General features: G+C 35.6%; 1 protein-coding gene across 1 annotated transcript in view; it reads right to left on the reverse strand.

Annotated features, from left to right (window-relative positions):
* LOC142345753 (potassium voltage-gated channel subfamily A member 1-like) overlaps positions 1 to 18,516 on the reverse strand; it is a 488,213-nt gene that overhangs the window by 36,415 nt on the left and 433,282 nt on the right. The window contains exon 2 of the mRNA XM_075398056.1: positions 8,017 to 11,689. Within this exon, the coding sequence (XP_075254171.1) occupies positions 8,145 to 10,109 (1,965 nt within the window). The 5' untranslated portion in view covers positions 10,110 to 11,689 and the 3' untranslated portion in view covers positions 8,017 to 8,144. The remainder of the gene's footprint in view (positions 1 to 8,016; positions 11,690 to 18,516) is intronic.

Genomic DNA, 18,516 nt, shown 5'->3' on the forward strand with positions numbered 1-18,516 from the left:
TGTAGCATCAAGTCTTTGATTTGGGAACCATTTTGAATCGATGAAACACTTTCTGCAATCAAATTTTGTTTCAACGGGCTGCAGTAAAAATCCATTTTTTTTTATAAAAATACACCAAATAGAATATATTTGGATGAATTCGATTACTACGTCAAATTTTACTCTTACAGTTTACAAGGAACGAGGTTTAAATATTGCTATTACTAGATCATTCCTCATTAAAAGTTTGCTCTATTTATATTTCTGCATCACTCATCCTATTCAGGCTTTCGAAATGATCCTATTAGGAAAACAGAGCCAACAAAATGCAGCAGAGTAGCCGCCAGTGATCCGCTTGACGACAAATAGGGTTGAAAGATAGAAATCAACGGAAATTTTCTAAAAGTCAAAGAGTTCTTATTTGGTGTGGAAATTCTTCATATTCGGTAAGATTCCAAATACATTCCTGATTCAGCTGCTAAGTTTAACGCCATTAAGCATAATATTAACGCCAGCTAGCAAATACTTTAATGAGTTTGATAACTTAAGGCACTAAGATTTAATGACCAGGCTTTATGTTTATCTCGTTTGTTTTCATTTTGCTCTTTTGTTATGAGTATTCACTACAATGCGTGATTCAATGCTTGAAAGAATTCACAATCCAATCGGGTAAAGTCATAAGTCTAGAGTGAAAATTGAGACTTATGTAAAACGATAAATCTGATCAAAAGAAAAAGAAAAAAAAACATAGCAGGACAAGTGCTGACCTACAATTCACAGAATTTTCATTGACTAAAAAAAACTAGAACTAAAATGGGCTATAAATTGATTGCAAATTTCATTAAAAAAATCCTATCAAAGTAAAAAAAAAAGGTAAAATAAGTCAAATTGCCGCATGTGAACAGAAAACAACAAGAAATCAGGAAATAAGAGAAAGCGAATTTTTGCTTAAACACCTTTTTTCATCTGCTTTAAAATTAGAGCGAAAAAACTTTCTTTCCACCACAAAACAACTCGCTTTTTTGTTCCACCTCCTGTTTAGACGTGATAGAAATCGTCACTCCAATCTGACTTCAAAAATCATCAAAAAAGTGTGAGCAGATCTCGAAAGTCAGCGCAGCAATACAATTCAAATTCTTTGAACTGTAAAAAGAGAGCGCCAAAATAATAGCCGTTAAGAGGCTGGCGGCGGCTATTAATAAAAAAAGCATTTGTATCCGCTACTTTTCTTCCACTTCCACTTCTGAATAAAAATTAGTAAAATGAAACGTTACTCTTATAGTTATTTACACGTTGATACAGAAAAACAGGTTGTGGGTACGGTGGTTAAATTAATTAGCATATTATCGATTACTTTAAAGCCTTAGAGCGGTCTTTTGCCTTCTGTAGAAAAACCTATTTAACGATACTTTGGTTATTTGGAGTTCTGCGGGAAAAAATTGTATTCAGAAAGATTCCTGCCAGTATCTTAATTGGTTTTGAGGAAACCAAACTTTTATGCTCCATTTCATCTGTTCGTTAACTTCTAAACAGAAAAAATTCTGCAACTAGAGACAACAAAAAAAGTTTATCTACAGTCGACACATACTCAATGTTCAAAAATTTTATTGGTAATTTTCACCAACACAGCAATTCTAAAAAGCTTCTAAAGAGCTTTCTTAAAAAGCTTCTTAAAACTACGGCTCAAAATATTTTCCTTAAAATTTTTTATAGCGTTTTCATGTAAAACTGACGGGCTCGCATCTTTATCAATAGACCCAATCACCCAATGAGATCTCGAGGCAAATTTATGAGATAGAAGACCTCAAGAAACTCGAACTACTCAAAATTCGCAAAAATGGGCGACCACAGGAACAAGATGCTGCTGCTCGCAGATCCATCCACCTCTTACCTCGTGGCGCTCTCGAAACACGACGAGCAATAGAGACTCAACAAGTTTATTAGCGGAGCGTGATTTAACAATCACGCGATATTGAAATCGAGCAAAGTCGAGCCCACAATCACGCGAAATTCTCACATCACATCGTTTATCCACATCAAGCGAGCATGAGATATTGCCCTCATCCACTCTCCAAAGCAATAATTATTTGAATTTGCTTAATACCCCGTGAAGGCAAAAAGATTTTAACAAGATCACCTTAATCCCGACACGAGCTGCCTCGGTCAAAAATGCGCCCCTCAGAAGTCAGCTCTTATAACGAGCACTTTCGAGAAAGCGATCACAAAAGTATCAGGAAACACTCTACTCGACTTGCTCGACAATTACACTTAGGAAACGTTTGCAATCGCGATGAGTGAAATGCTTTTAAATACTTAAAACTCCAAGATATAACGACCGTACTAAAGTTGCATGAAAATAACCCCACAACTAACAACATGCAGAGGGAACATTGGTCCCAATGAAATCTTTTTAAAATGGTAAATTTCAGCAGGAGCTCCGACAAGTCGTTTATCCAAGAGTCGCCGCACATTTGTCAATAATTTGGCAGCAGAGTGAGCATCCATTGACCGCACTAACATGCATTTACTACCGCACTAACATGCATTTACTACCGCAAAACTGGAAAATTAAGCAATGACTGAGAGAATATCAACCAGCAATCAAGGCAAAATTTTTGTTTTCATAGAACTTTTCGATTTAAAAATATACCCGGCAGATTGCCGGAAAATAACCGCTGTTGATTCCTATTACCCCCCTTGGGATTGAAAAAACATTTAAAAAAATGAAAATTGATTTTTGAACAAAAACAGTTTTAAAGTGCGATGTTCTTATTTTATTTCGTAGTTATACATACTCCTTTTCCTTCACGGGAGGATACAGGGGCTAGTATCATTACCAATAAGGATTAGAGATGACAACAAAGACTTATAGGAACAAAGTTAATGTAGATGGCATCTAATATTGGGCTTTATGGTTTTATCCCGTTTCTATTTTTGATTTCGTTTTTTTTCTGGCTCCGTTCATTTTAGAATGCTTTGCTGAGCAACTACTGTTTAGAAACACTTTGAGCACAATGAACTTAGAGAACTTTGAAGCATGAAACTAACCACGAGAAGTAAGAAAGATTTCACGAGCAATGTTGAAAAAGCGGCAAAATGAGGTAAGCGAAACAAATTTTTGTTTGACGAAGTAGAAGCCCGCCAACGAATCAAAAAATGGTAATCCTCACTGACTTAATGCACATCCTACATAAATATAAAACACATTTTGAAAGAAACAGGAAAAAACATGAGGAAATTAACTGACAACAACTGATGAAATTCACTTTAAGTTGTGACTGCAGATAACCTAATGGCAAAAGACCCATTGGCAAAGATAATTTGCAACAGAACATTATCAATTGAGATAAAATCTACCGATAATGTGTTCACAGAAAAAAAACGAGGAAAGATGAAGGAAAAAAATTGAAATAAATTCTCTAAAAACTCTCTACAAATTGGTAAAGTGCAACAACATCCCAACCAAAATTCTTCGGAAAAAATGTTCATTAAAAATTCCGCTGGATCCGCGAATCACCCAAAACACGGCAGGGAAACATTAGGCAACACCTAAAAAATAAAAACAAGAACAACACAGAAGATTAAAAAGAGACGTGTAAAAATTATTTCAGTAAAAGTTCATATCTAGCCATCGTTTCATTTCATTGTAACAACACCTAGAGCAAAGCTCTTAATTAGGAACTTACAAACAAGACAACTACAGCAAGAAGCGTAAAATCCTAAAAATAGCTAAAAATGGCATTAAAATTTCGCATAAATTTTCTCAAACTTACTCAATTTTCTTCAACAAAAAACAGCCCAAAATAATTCTGTAATAATTCAATTCTCTTCAACATAAACAGCCAAAATATTTCTAAAGAGGTCTAAAAACAATCATGTTGTCGGTAAATATATCTTTAAGCAGATTGCCGAAAAAAAACTTTGAAGTTACCAAAAAAAGACTGAAAAAAGTATGCAAGTTTTTCTTTAGAATCAAATGGATCCAAGAACCTTTTTGAACGAATTTCATGTTCGAGCCCTTTTCAACGCTTCCTTTTCATAGAGAGTAACAAACAATTGGTGCCTACGATATTTTTTGAAGTTACAATAAAATTTATCAGATAAGCAATTCACTGCTCTACATCAGTTCATATCTCTTTTCTTCACTTTGATACTTCGAAAAACATCTTTTCAAAGAATCCTTGCGAATGGCTTCTTGAAAAAGAAAATTCCCGAAAAACTATCATTGACCCGATTTATCTGGAAAATGTTGAAATCAAATACGACAGCCCTACGGTACAAAGAACTATTCAAAAAAAATATTAGGAAAGCAGTAAGATTTTGTGCATTTTAGATCTACTCAAAATGAGAAACCAATCCATTCACAAAAGTTTTTCGAAATTTTTTTAAAAAGTTTTCGGGTGCAGCAAAATTATATATACGCTAAAACTGATTTTTTCCCAAACTCTACTACTAAATGTTTTTCCTTCGTATTTTTACGAAGGAAAAACATTTAGTAGTAGAGTTTGGGAAAAAATTAGTTTAAGCGTATATATAATTTTAATGTTTGTGAAAACAATAGAAAAGGAGTGCGTGCATTTTTTCTTAAAAATGTGAGTAAATCTAAAAAAAGCCTGCACGGTTCAAAAGATCAAAATCCCAAAATAGCAAACTAACAGAAACTTTGACTTCTGAATTAGCTCTTAATACTTATAATTTACTTGCTCTTAATATTTGCAATTCTTATACTCACTAGAGAAAGAAAAAAGTTTCTTTAGATCTCTTAAAAAGTTGTCAAGCAAAAAAATGTAGTTAGAGAATTATCTTTAAGGCAACCTCAATTTTTAAAAGATTAGAAGTTATAGCTAACCAACTTCAAAATTCCATGCAAAATTGGACACTCCATTCTATTAATTCACCTCAAAGTTAATATTTCGAGATGGAAAAGCCACAAAATCATTGAAGAAATTGATAACACAACAAAATTGATTGAAGGCTTGAAAGTGTTATAAGAAGGGATAGGAAGGTCGAAAAAAAGCATTCCGGAGCACTAAATGGCGGTGAAAATTGACGAGTAATTAAATCAGTCGAGCATTTTTTTGTTATCAAATATCTCTGATAATGGTAAATCAAATGAAATAGAAAAACGTATAAAAGAAGATGTCAATTAATTTCAAAGACGTTGCTTCAATATAACAAAAATAGATTGATTATAAACTTTACCGAAGATCCTCAATAAACAGCTCAAATTGCTGATGCTGCATCAACCACCGCTTTGCACCACTAAATTACTAAGAGATACTGAAACATACAACCAATAGAACCACTGAAAAATTGACAAACAAAAATTTTTGTATCTGCTTAAAATTTATCCAAAACCAACCTGACCAGAAAACAATCTGAAATTTTGTTTTAAGTTATCTCAACTTTTGAGTTATCTTAATTGCTACACAGTTGGGGTTTAACAAGAAAATTCAAGAACACAGCCAGTTCAAATTAAATAAAATGCGAAAAAAACGTCAGGAGTTGCAATTATTTTCTCATTCACTGAAGCTCAAGTTTCATTTTAACATTCAACACATTTTCTTCTGCATTGCTAACAGCAACAAAAGTTAATCGTTTAAAGACGGACTTTTAAGAATAAGAAACTGAACCCAGACTTTGTCTACTTGACAAAATTGGTGAGATTCTCAAAAAAATAGTTAAGATATCTTTACATAATTTTTCTGGCCATTTCTCTCAAAAATAAAGAGCAGACAAAGAACTCTATGGTCAAGACTTATACAGATTTTCTTCTATCTGCAGTTGTCACAAAATATTTAAAACGGCAAAAAATTTCTGTTTTTGAATTCCCAGAGCTTTCAATACATACTTTAATTTCGTTTTGGAATGCCTTAAAAAGAAGTCAAAAATTGTTTGAATAAAAAAATGCCAGAGAGGTATTCCCCATTTCAATCATTGGTTTTCGAATACTTGTACAAGGGCTCATTGTGCTTTAATTTAACTTAAAAACAAACCGAAAAATATCGGAAGAATTGCTCTTGAACGACAGGCGAGGCTGTAGCTGTTAATTCAGGGGCTGTAGCCTAAATCAATTTTCCTTTATGGGTGCAAAAAACCTTTCCCGTCCGGGATTCGCACAGTTGACCTCCAGAACCGTGACCCCAAGCACTTCCAACTGCGCCATCAGAACCTTATTCTTGCTGTGCTGCAACCAATTTATATTAGCAACAAGCTTTTCTTCGGAGTGCGACCAATAGAGATCACTCAAAAATGAAGAACGAAAGCGTGAAAAATTCACTTGAGAAGTCACAGAATGTTCTAGAGGAAAAGCGCAAAATTTTCAAGCGAAAAACTTGCATAAAAAAGACACACACATTTACAATAATTGCTATGAACTTCGTTCAACAAACAAAGAAGCACAGAAAAAGAAAACTTATTTCAGAACTCAGTTTGACTTCATTCAAATCACAAAATTTTTGTTTCTACCAATAAAAGATACAGAAGAACAAAATAAACATTCGAAGATAGCCGATTGGAATAGACCTTGGTTGGAAAAATACAAAGAACTAAGTTAGATAAATTGACCACCAGCTATTTTCTAGAATTTTAAGGGCTAGATCTGGAGAAAACATTCATCAACACACAAAGGAAAGAGCTCTATTAAAGTTAGATAAAATCATTAGAACTCATTATTGAGAACTAGTGCTCTTAATTTTGTGGCATTTATTAGATGCACTCGATTGATCCTCAATAAGTAGATGTTTAAAAACTTAAAATTCCTTAAGTGAGTGTAGTGATTTTTTTGAATACGTCTAAAACATATCACACCTATGAACTGACGTAAAAGAACAATTGAGGTCACGCAAATTCAACCGCACACAAGTAAAAGTCACTGAAAATCAAGAAATCAGATGATCGCAAGCTCCATTGATTGAGACCAAGAGTTTAAAAAAATTGCCTCACCATGACTTAGCAGCTATTAAAGAAGGCAACGCGGAAGTTGAATATATCTTTAACTCGATCATTCTTTGTTAATCTGATTGTTAATGAGAAATTGAGTAGGTCGTGTCAGTTAGAACAAAGTTTCATTCCTCTGAATATAGGTTTCTTAAGATGAGAAGTAAAAACTCAAGATGAGAAGTAAAAGTTTATACACAATTTTCTTATCAGAAAGGAAGTAGTAAATAACTCTATATAAAAATTGACAAAAATGAAAGACATCCATGTCATTTTTTGTTTTTCTGTGTATTCGTATACCAACTTTGTCGAATATCAATTCAACAACTGCCTGCTTGACTCTGCTAAAACTGGGAGACTTTCTACTAACCATACGTGGTTTTGAAAACCTCACAAAGAATAGCCATTTTCAAAATTTTAGATTGGATCAGATTGTCAATTTATCAGTGGTTGCATACTTCATACTTTAATTTTCGGCTGGTGACGAGCGAAAACGGAAAAAGTGTATATGTATATATATGCATTACAATGCAACTGAAGTATGAGCTTCTTTTCAAGTCTGTTAAGTTCGTTTCACTTTCTTGTCAATTTGAATTTTTGTAGATAATAAATTGAAGATTCAAAAGTGTTATAACTGCTAACATATACTAAATATATAACATATAAATAACTCATTTTTGAGTTATTTCTTGTCTTATGTTCGATTTGCTTTAAAAAAATTTCCTTCTTCAAATGAGGGATATTTATTCTGACGTATCGTCTAATATGTAAGATGACTTCTTGAATGTTTGACCATTCCAGAAGACATGGGAATTCCTATTTGTCACTAAGTCACTACATAGCATAGCTTACATCGGTGGTGCTATATTTATTACCAAAAGCGTAAATAAATAATCGTAGTATTAAGTAAAAAAAATGTTTCGATTTCGCCTACCATACGACGCAATTGAAATTTCTTCTTGATAACGTTGTCGTGTGTTTGAGTAAACTCATGCAATATTAACAATATTCATTACTCCAAAACCTCTTGAACCAAAATTGTCATACTACGTCAATAACAGAAAAATTCAGTCAAAACCCATTTGAATGCACACTGACCTTCTAAATTCTTGAAATGAGTGTCGGCTTTCCGTGTGATGACCATAATGCTGAATTAATGACAGGTAGAGATAATGGAAAGAATAGCCCAGATGAATACAATTGAGTTTAACAATAGACCACCATTGTCACACATCAGTCTCTGTCCGCGTAGACTGAGCTCCTATGTTGTTCCTCGGCACTTCTCTGTCTCTATTTGTCAAGGTAGCTCCTGCGTCCACGTTATTTGCCTGAACAGGTTTGGGTTGTACTAGTGATACTCTTCTTCCGGCACTGGGAACTGTCGGCGGTACAGCCACTCGAGATGCTTTCCGGGTTCCCGCAGGCCCAACTGAGTTTGGAATGATAGATGAGGACAAGGCACCGGGTCCAGTTCCACTAGACACTTTTGCGGCTGTTGCATCTTTCAAGTGATCTGGCAGTAAGTCGATGGACGATCCGGCGCTGCTCTTCCTCTTGATGGAGCCGGGTGATGACTGGTTGTTATTTTCGGGGGATAACATGTTAGCACCTGATTGCGATGAGGGAGGGGGAGGCTGCTGTCTTAATAGGTTCGGCGCAGACAGGGGCAGGTTTTCATTTTGATATAAATTAGGGGATAATGAGGAGTTGCGATTGAGACGGGCGCCCTGATCTGACGAAGGGAAGTCCTCAGCGCTCTCTGGTGATAAGACAACGTTGGGGTTTGGGGCGTAGTGTTGGCTAGAAGTGGGTTGTGGTCCTGAATTTTGAGTCTGTTCACTCGATACGTGTTTGTATTGGTCCGGATCTTCATTTCCTTGCTCCTTGTGGTAGAAATAGTTGAAGTTCGAAACAATAACAGGCACTGGAAGGGCAATTGTCAGTACGCCGGCTATCGCGCAAAGAGATCCCACGAGTTTGCCGGCAAACGTCCGTGGCAGGATGTCGCCGTAGCCGACGGTTGTCATCGTAACAACAGCCCACCAAAAGGCATCTGGAATTGAGCTGAAGTTGGACACGTCCGAATCAACCTCGGCAAAGTAAACTGCACTTGAGAAAACGACCACTCCGATTCCTAAGAAGAATATGAGCAGGCCGAGCTCGCGCATTGAGGCACGCAATGTCCTTCCTAGAATCTGTAGCCCTGTAGAGTGTCTAGATAGCTTGAATATTCTGAAAACTCTCACCAACCTGATAACCCTGATGATGGCTAGAGACATGGTTTTGTTGTTCTCACTCGAAGAGCCCACTAAGAGCGAGAAATTCTCAATAAAGTAAGGCAAAATTGCCACAAAGTCGAATGCATTCATTAAATCCCTGACAAACGCCCATTTACAAGGGCTCGAACTGAAGCGACATATTAGCTCCAATGTAAACCAGATGACACATAACGTCTCAATGATGAAAAAGGGATTATTGTATTGCGCCTGTTCTTCGTAGGCTTTGAATTCAGGCATAGTTTCAAGGCAAAATATTACAATGGATAAAAGAATGATAGTAACTGATAAAATGGCAACCATTCGAGCCAGGCCACTGCTTTCTGGATATTCAAACAGCAGCCAGATTCTGCGCATGGTCGCATTTTTGGGCATGGGTTTCTCTGGTTCTATGGTAAAACCCTCATCTTCTTTAATTTTCAAGATAGCTTCTTCGCCCAATTCATAAAACCGGATTTCTTCCAGGAAAATTTCACAAGGAACGTTTGGCGGTCGTTTTAAACGTCCTCCACTTTGATAATAATAAAGAATGGCGTCGAAGGATGGTCGACTTCTGTCAAAGAAATATTGATTACGGGCCTGATCAAAGTACTTGCGCCTCTTGTTTTTGTTGCCTAGCAACGTATCGGGGTACTGTAACAAGGTGGTGTCTTGCGTCTCAAATATCATGCCGCTAACATTGATAATGACTCGATCATTTAGCCGCTTGTCGCTGGAAGGTATGGGTTGGTTGGTAAACTGGGGATAAAAGCTATTTTGGGTGGTGAGAGGGTTGTAGTTAGTTTTGATTGCATCTGAGGAGTATCCGTGGTGATCAATGATAGGAGAATTGGTGCTGGTGTTGAGTCGTCGACGGTTCCTGTGCGAGAGGTCAGATTTGGCCGTTCCTGCGGCTAAAGCGGCTGCTTCCATCATAACGGACAATCTTACGTAAACTTGAACAAAATGATAAAAAAAGAAAGGGTAACTTCTCACTAAATAAAACACCAAAATAAATTATGGGTAACTGATTCGGACAATATTGCCAATGGAATAGTAATAACTGCGTGTAAAATTGTAGGTTTTCGGGTGGTGTACACAAGGCGGTTGGTGCGATTACATTTGTGTAAATTGATTTCATCAGTAAGGTAAATGGATGGAGGAGGAGGAGATGAAAGAAACACAGCTTCTTTTGCTATCACTGGTTTTGATCCACCGAAGGTGGTCTTTTTGGGACTTTGCTCCTTTCGGTAAGTGAGAGGCGAGCAATTTGGTTTGTTAGTTAAGCTGCTGGTGCGGTTATTATAGTTGTTATTTTTGTGATGGTTTGATGTTGGGTGTTCGCTTGCTGACAGGGCAGGCTAGTTTAGTTAATAGGTGCGCGGACGTTGATTGCTGCGGGTTCAGAGCCCAACTGGATCGATAAAACTCAGAAGTGACCAAATTTTATTTGCCCGGCTCAGTGTGAAAAATATTGCTTTGTGGACGCAGGGGGGTTGCCTGTGCCCGTCAGAGCTTGATCTTATTGTGTAACCTGAACTGCAATAAAAAGTTGATAGGCGAATGCAAAGCGGTATAAACTTGAGAAGTATAAAATCATATCTCTATATTATATGGCCATGTGAACAGGAATTGGATGGAAAATTGGAGATAAAACTACTACTACTACGACCACTACTGCAACTATTGCTACTGCTGCTGCTGCTGCCACTACCAACAACTCCCCTTCTCTACCCTCCACTGGACTGAACAAAGTTGGGTGTCAGGCTAGCAAATGAAACCACTGGATATTTCCCCACTCTCCCGCTCGCACTATCGTTAACTATTTTATTTTTCTCCACCAAAATGGGTGACACCAGCCACAATACTGCAATCTCTTTAGTTGCCAAGGGTGAATAGTTATTTGAATTGGGCAAAATTACTTTGTTGCTGATTGCTAAACAGCATCAGGCCACCGATAGGCTGAGAAAAAAGCGCCCACCGTGTCCCAAATTCCAACTCTTTTATTGTTTGTCGCTAAGCTGTGGGATTGGAACTAAAAGCCGGACGGCAGACAGTAGCCGGCACCTCACTTCACTTGCAAGGGGTTTAAAATGCGATAAATTCAACAATGCAAAAAGCAAATTGAAGTGTGATAAGCAACCAAGTGTTTCGTTGATGTAATAACACATCAAACAGCCTTTATCTCTCCGAAAAGGCTCCCACTTTTGCGCATATTTGCAACTGTGAACATAAAAATGTTGGCTTTTCATTTTTGAACAGCTGAGTGAAACGATAATTCAACAAAAAGACGCTTTTGGGCGTATATTCACGTTTCATACTAGGTTCTGCAGTTGATATACAAATATACACAATTAATAACGGTCAAATTTTGCTAATCGTATGAAAACGTGCAATTCTATGAGTTGACATCTAACTTTTCTTTGGACACGGACCAAACTTTGGAGACATCTTGATCGTGCCAAGGTGAGATCTAATTTAACAGTCGACTGTGCGTGAACTATCTATACATGAATCTGAAATGAAAATACACCCTCACAAGACATCAATCAAATTGCACACTAAATTGAGATCTTTCCCAAAATAGCCCCACTCTCCTTTCAGGCATATTTACAGTACTTGAGAGCTGGCTCAACAATGGGAAAGATCCGTATATTGATGCCACCTCAACGTAATTGAATGAAATGCTGTCGGCTTCGAGCTAATTTTAGATTAAAAGCCCGACGTTTAACTTACAAGAATAATCCAGTCCTCCCTATTATAAGAAATAAAAATATAATTAGCTTAGTGCAGAAGACTTGAATTTCATTGTTGTCAAAATTGAGAAACAACGTCTACTATTTAAGACAATTTACTAAAAATACATTTCAGGCAATGTGTTAAAAGTAAAAAGGATTGTAAAATTATTATCAAATAGATATTTGAAAAATTAGGAAATGACTGTCATTATTGTTGTTGCAGAGAATTAACAGCCACAGCTGTGGGGACACTGTCCCTGTCGTCATGGTAAAAACAATGTCGTTGTTTCTGCGCCTGTTGCAATCACAAAAGATTTGCCACGTGAAGCCACGTCAGTTTGCTTTAAGGTAGCGGCAAAATAGGCTCCTTCTACATAGAGCTATAGAATTTCGGGGTCTATGATTAACGATTTCTGCATAATTTAAACCTGATTGAGCCTTCCTTGTACGATAATTGCCCTGGTAAAAATTTATGCTTCTTCCAACTGTTTCAGCACTTTGCATCTTCTGATACATAAACTTTTAAGTGGGGCAAAACTAATTCGCGTCCAGATGCAGCAGATGACATTCTTTTTGCTGTTATTTTTCTGCAAATCGCTAGATGATTCTTCTGATCACCAGATACAGCAGCACAGGAAAATGTCAGCAGGCTGACGGAGCTATGCTCGACTTCAATTACGCGTTGCTCTTATTTGGATTTCTTGAGAGCTTCATATTTACAAGGTTTCCTAATTGTTTTCTGGGAAAATTTTGCAATATTTTGACAATTAAAAACGTGGCTCCAATAGGCCATTCAGTAGCTTCGAAGTCAAATCGAGCTTAATCTTCTTTGGCTACTGAGGCGCTCCCAAAATTTTCGTCTTGGGACGGAAAAGGCTCTCAAAAATTTTTGCGCACAGCTACAAAACAAAACTAGAGAAAACACACCACTTGTCAAAGAACATCCCGCCAGTCTGCAACAATGTATCTCCTATTCAACATCCCATATGCTTACCAAACTGAATACAAAGATATTAAAATCTTGTCTGCTTCAAACCGAAGCTCCGAAAATTTGTTGAGGTGCAAAACTTTATTAAGACTGAGCTCTAAAGCTATGAAGATGATATTTGTGAAACCCGACAATTGAGCAAAATACGAAATTATCTTTCATCGATCCCAAAAATCCACAAGTATCTATATTGTTTTGGAATGATCTGAAACTAACGTCTGATAAACAAAAAGCCAGCAGCTTTAACTTTCTTTTCAAGTATCTTGGATCATAAAACAAAAAATCCAAAAACTTGAGCAAAAAATCTATAAAAATTTGACTCCACTAAAGTTGAAAAAATCATCCTGATCTCAATATTCACAAGTCTACTGGACCAGATGAAAATTGAAAATTATGGTTAGAAATTTATAGTAGGTCTCTCAAAAAGCCTGCAACATTCTTATTCCAATCAATAATTAACCAGGGATGCCATCTCACAAATTGGAAAGTGACACAGATAAGCCCATTATTTCAAGACGGAAACAAGTCGGATGGTACCTGCCATGGATCCATAAACTTCCTAAATTGCATATCAAAGTTTTCCTGAAAATTGTTTGATTGAAGTTAATGAAATTGTACGACACGATTTCTATAAAATCAGTTTAGTTTCCAATAGAACCGAGAGGCAAAAAACAGGTACTTCTTCTGGATACTGTTTACAAAATGTTGACAAAAGGACAATGGGGCAGTCAGACACCTAAGTATCTTGTATTTTGACTTCGCAAAAGCTTCTAATACATAGATTTTAAGGTCCTGTTACAAAATCTTCATAGCATAGAAATTGGAGGAAAACTAAGTGAAATAATTCCTTTTTCCCCAGTGAACCAAAAATAGCGCATGAGAATCCAATGAGGTATCCGATTTGCGAGAACTTACTAGTGGCATCCCACAAGGTACGATACTAGAATCTCCTTTGTTCGTCAATTTTATCAAGGACCTGCTGAGCAACTAACCAATGAATATTTTTTGCGTTTAGTTGATGACATTAGACCCAAAGCAATATGATACAGATCCAGAAAACTCAAATTGGTCAATATGTTGAAAGAAAATTGGATGAGGCTTAATTACAGCAACACGAACCTCTTGAAAGTCAAAAGTAGTAAAACAGAGTCTATTGAACACCATCTGCTACATTAAAATAAACATTAACGGCACTTGGGCTCAAAGTTTTGAGCAAATTTTTCTTGAAATGAGAAATGCCAATTCAGGAATCAAAAAACGATCATGTGCACTTCTCAATTTCAAAAGAAGTATTTCACAAAATTTTCGGCAAAACTATACGCGTATTTTGGTAAAAATGGCATCAATAATCACCTAATGTTCTCAGGCGTGCCTACCAAACAAGTGGCAAGTGAAGGAAAATGAAAAAATTCAAAATATTCATACAAAATTGATATTAAATGAATAACGGAATTTTAAACCCCGAGTTTCTTTCAAATTATTTCCCCATAGTGTCTATATTGGAATGAATGTACGACTTATTTTTTGCCTATATTGGAATGTACTGTGCCTTTTTATTTTGAAAAAAAAACGTTTATTTGACCTCAAATTGTCGAGAACATACGACCCCTCATCATAGCAAATGGAAATTACATCTAATCAAAATCAATTAGTAAAAACTGACCATAATTTTTATTACCGAACATAATTTCTGTACAACCTAGTTCACAAAGTGCTTTCAAAATACGGGAGGTCTTTATGTAAAAATAACATGTCTAAAAAATTTTGGCATTACTTCTATAATCGCTACGCAGAGGAAATATTTGTACTTGGTGCACTATATGCAAATGTGGAGACCGCAGCAGCAATAAAAAAATTGCCAACTTCGACAAGTCAGAGGGTGCTACATCCAGAAACACGAAGTTCAAATCTTATGCTTTTACCCCACTTCCACAGTTTGATTGTGGGATGCACTCTCAACAATTTTGAACAGTGGCGTTTTTCCTTCTGCCTTAAATTTCTTTTAAAAACGTCTGCGATCAATTGAGAAAAATTGCAACAGTATTTATGCTAAAAATTTCCTTATAATTCAGCTACAAATTTGTCTTGTACGGAAAAAGAAGCTTACTCCGCTTAGTTATCACCTCGTATGCCAAATGTAGACAGTTCGAGACATTGAAACATTAATTAATTGCAAACCTATATAAATTATTGTCACTAATATGCTTGGGGCGTTTTACTTGTATTCTTGCTTTGGTGATTCAAATGACAACACAAAACACAAGCACACCAGCTCAATTGGGCCGATTTAAATTCAGAAAGATTGCTTGCACAGCTTTCTTTGCAAAGCTTTGATGACATTCAGATTGTTAACTTTGGAAACTCTTCTCAACTCGATTTTGCTATTGCAATTCGATTATTCGACTCTGTTAGTTATTACTGTTGAGAAAAAATAATAATTCCGTTTGAAAGCTAAATGAAATTCGTACTGAATACAACTTCTTCAGATCAAAATATAAGAATACGAGAGGTATTAGAATCAAGAAAAGTGTTTTATCTATTCATTAACGAATTGACATACGCTGAAACTTTCTATTTTTAAGATTACATCACCAATCAAAAGCCAGCATTCAAAAGTATTTTGAGGCTTCCAAAAGCACATTACCAGAAAGGGAGCCGAAAACAAAACCATTTTCAAAAATCAGAGGTCAACAAATTATCTCAACAATTTTCTTGTTTCATGTTTTTTTGTTCTCTCTTCATAACTTTTTTTAAAGAACATACCCGCATTTTTTTTCATTTCTAGACATGCTGTTTTTGGATGATACAATATTTCTTCATAAATATGTACAATAATAGTTTCAGTATTGGACAATTATTTATCAAAGTTAGCAAACTAGATGAAACGGATTTGGTTCTCTGTAAACAAAGCAAAATAAAGTCAGTTTTCCAAACTACCAAGCCGGATACAGTTAGACAGAGAAGTTGTTGCATAATTCAGTAAACTATTTGAGGCTTAATCTTGACTAGAAAATGGGTTTTTCTTCCCATGTTGATCAAACAGATAAACAATTTGTGCAACAAGCACTCAGTACAGCAGGAGTTAGTGGTTTTGTCTCTCAAGCAGTTTCATTCAGATATTACATCGAACTTGAAACCTGTGAGTCCAATACAGCAAGAATTAAAATTTTTTTTCCCAACCAGTTCCATTCAGATATTATAGTTTTTACATAAAACCTATAAGTCATAAGGTACCTTTTGTCTGCGGACGTACTACGTCTAATCATTTAAAACCGTTTTTTTTACCAAAACAAAATCATGCGTTTGATGATTTTCAAAAGTCTATACTTTTATCTAAGCAGATTCTCGAAAAGGTAGGATAGTATTATTTATGATCGCTATAAACATGAACTTTCAAACATTTTTATTAAGTTCATATGTGATATGAGAGCTTGGAATAAAATGTTTGCAACACGGTAAGCTTCCTCCGTGGCATTGTGAAGAAAAGCATCAAGATTTGTTGGCTACTGAAAAGTATGTTTTTGGAATCCTAAAATTCTCTTCACCAAAGACGAGTTTAAAACTGCTTTTGCAACCGTATTTATGCTAAAATTTTCTTACGAATTAGCTACAAATTTGTCTTGTACGGAAAAAGAAAAAAGAAGCTTACTCCGCTGGGTTATAACCTCGTATGCCAAATGTAGACAGTTTGAGACATTGAAACATTAATTAATTGCAAACATATATAAACCATTGTCACTAATATGCTTAGGGCGTTTTACTTGTATTTTTGCTTTGGTGATTCAAATGACAACACAAAACACAAGCACAGCAGTTAAATTTGGCCGATTTAAATTCAGAAAGATTGCTTGCACAGCTTTCTTTGCAAAGCTTTGATGACATTCAGATTGTTAACTTTGGAAACTCTTCTCAACTCAATTTCTCTATTGCAATTCGATTATTCGACTCTGTTAGTTATTACTAGTGAGAAAAAAATTTTCTTCGTTTGAAAGCTAAATGAACTTCGTATTGAATACATTTTTTCAGATCAAAATAAAAAGAATACGAGAGGTATGAGAATCAGGAAAAGTGTTTTATCTATTCATTAACGAATTGACATACGTTGAAACTTTCTATTTTTGAGATTACGTCACCAATCAAAAGCCAGCATTCAAAAGTATTTTGAGGCTTCTAAAAGCACATTACCAGAAAGGGAGCCGAAAACAAAACCTTTTTCAAATATCAGAGGTCAACAAATTATCTCAACAATTTTGTTTGTTTCATGTTTTCTTGTTCTCTTCATAACCTTTTTTAAAGAACATACCCGCATTTTTTTTTCATTTCTAGACATGCTGTTCTTGGATGATACAATATTTCTTCATAAATATGTACAATAATTGTTTCAGTATTGGACAATTATTTATCAAAGTTAGCAAACTAGATGAAACGGATTTGGTTCTCTGTAAACAAAGCAAAATATACTCAGTTTTCCAAACTATCAAGCCCGGTGCAGTTGGACAGAGAGGTTCTTGAATATTTCCGTAAACAATTTGAGGCTGCGTCTTGACTAGAAATTGAGTTTTTCTTCCCATGTTGATCAAACATTTAAACAATTGGTGCAAAAGGCGTTCAATACGGCAAGAGTTAGAAGTTTTTTCTCTCAGCCAGTTTCATTCAGATAATACACTTTGAACTTAAAACCTATAAGTCCAATACAGGAGGAATTTAAATTTTTTCTCCCAACCAGTTCCTTTCGGATATTATAGTTTTTACATAAAACCTATAAGTCATAGGGAATCTTTACTCTCCGGAAGTACTACGTCTAATCATTGAAAACCGTTTTTTTTGACCGAAACAAAATCATGCGTTTGATGATTTTTAAAAGTCGATACTTTTTATCTAAGCATATTCTTGAAAAGGTAGGGTAGTTTTATTTATGATCGCTATAATCTTGAAATTTTGGATAATTTTATTAAGTTCATATGTGGTATGAGAGCTTTGAATAAAAAGTTTGAAAGGCGGTATGCTTCCTCCGCGGCATTTTGAAGTAAAGTATCAAGAATTTTTAGCTACCGAAAAGTAGGTTTTTGGAATCCAAACTTTTCTTCACCAAGAGTTTAAAAACTGTTTTTGCAATCGTATTTATGCTAAGATTTCCTGATGAAATAACTACAAATTTGTCTTGTACGGAAAAAGAAAAAAGAAGCTTACTCCGCTGGTTTTTCACGTCGTATGCCAAATGTAAACAGATTGAGATATTGAAACAATAATTTATTGCAGACATATATATATATATATTATTGTCAGCAACAGCTCGAACTTTTATCTCAAGAAATTTTTCCCTTTTAAATTCTTTTGTTCTCTCTTCATAACTTTTTTTAAAGAACATACCCGGATTTTTTTTTCATTTCTAGATATGCTTACCCCATTTTGCCAAGCAATTAGTTATATCTGATAGTACTTTTCAGAAAGTAAATCAGCAAGACATTTCGCAGCAGACTGCAATCCACTCAAATTCATCTGCAACAATAGGAGACATTTCTAATGTAGTTGATTACTATTCCCCTGGAGCCAAAGCGGAGACATTAATTGTACATGTCGGTAATAATTCAATTGACAAAGGTGTTTCTTGACAGGA

Source organism: Convolutriloba macropyga, chromosome 9, assembly GCF_964194025.1.
Source record: "Convolutriloba macropyga chromosome 9, txConMacr16.3, whole genome shotgun sequence".
NCBI classification, from domain to species: domain Eukaryota; kingdom Metazoa; phylum Xenacoelomorpha; order Acoela; family Convolutidae; genus Convolutriloba; species Convolutriloba macropyga.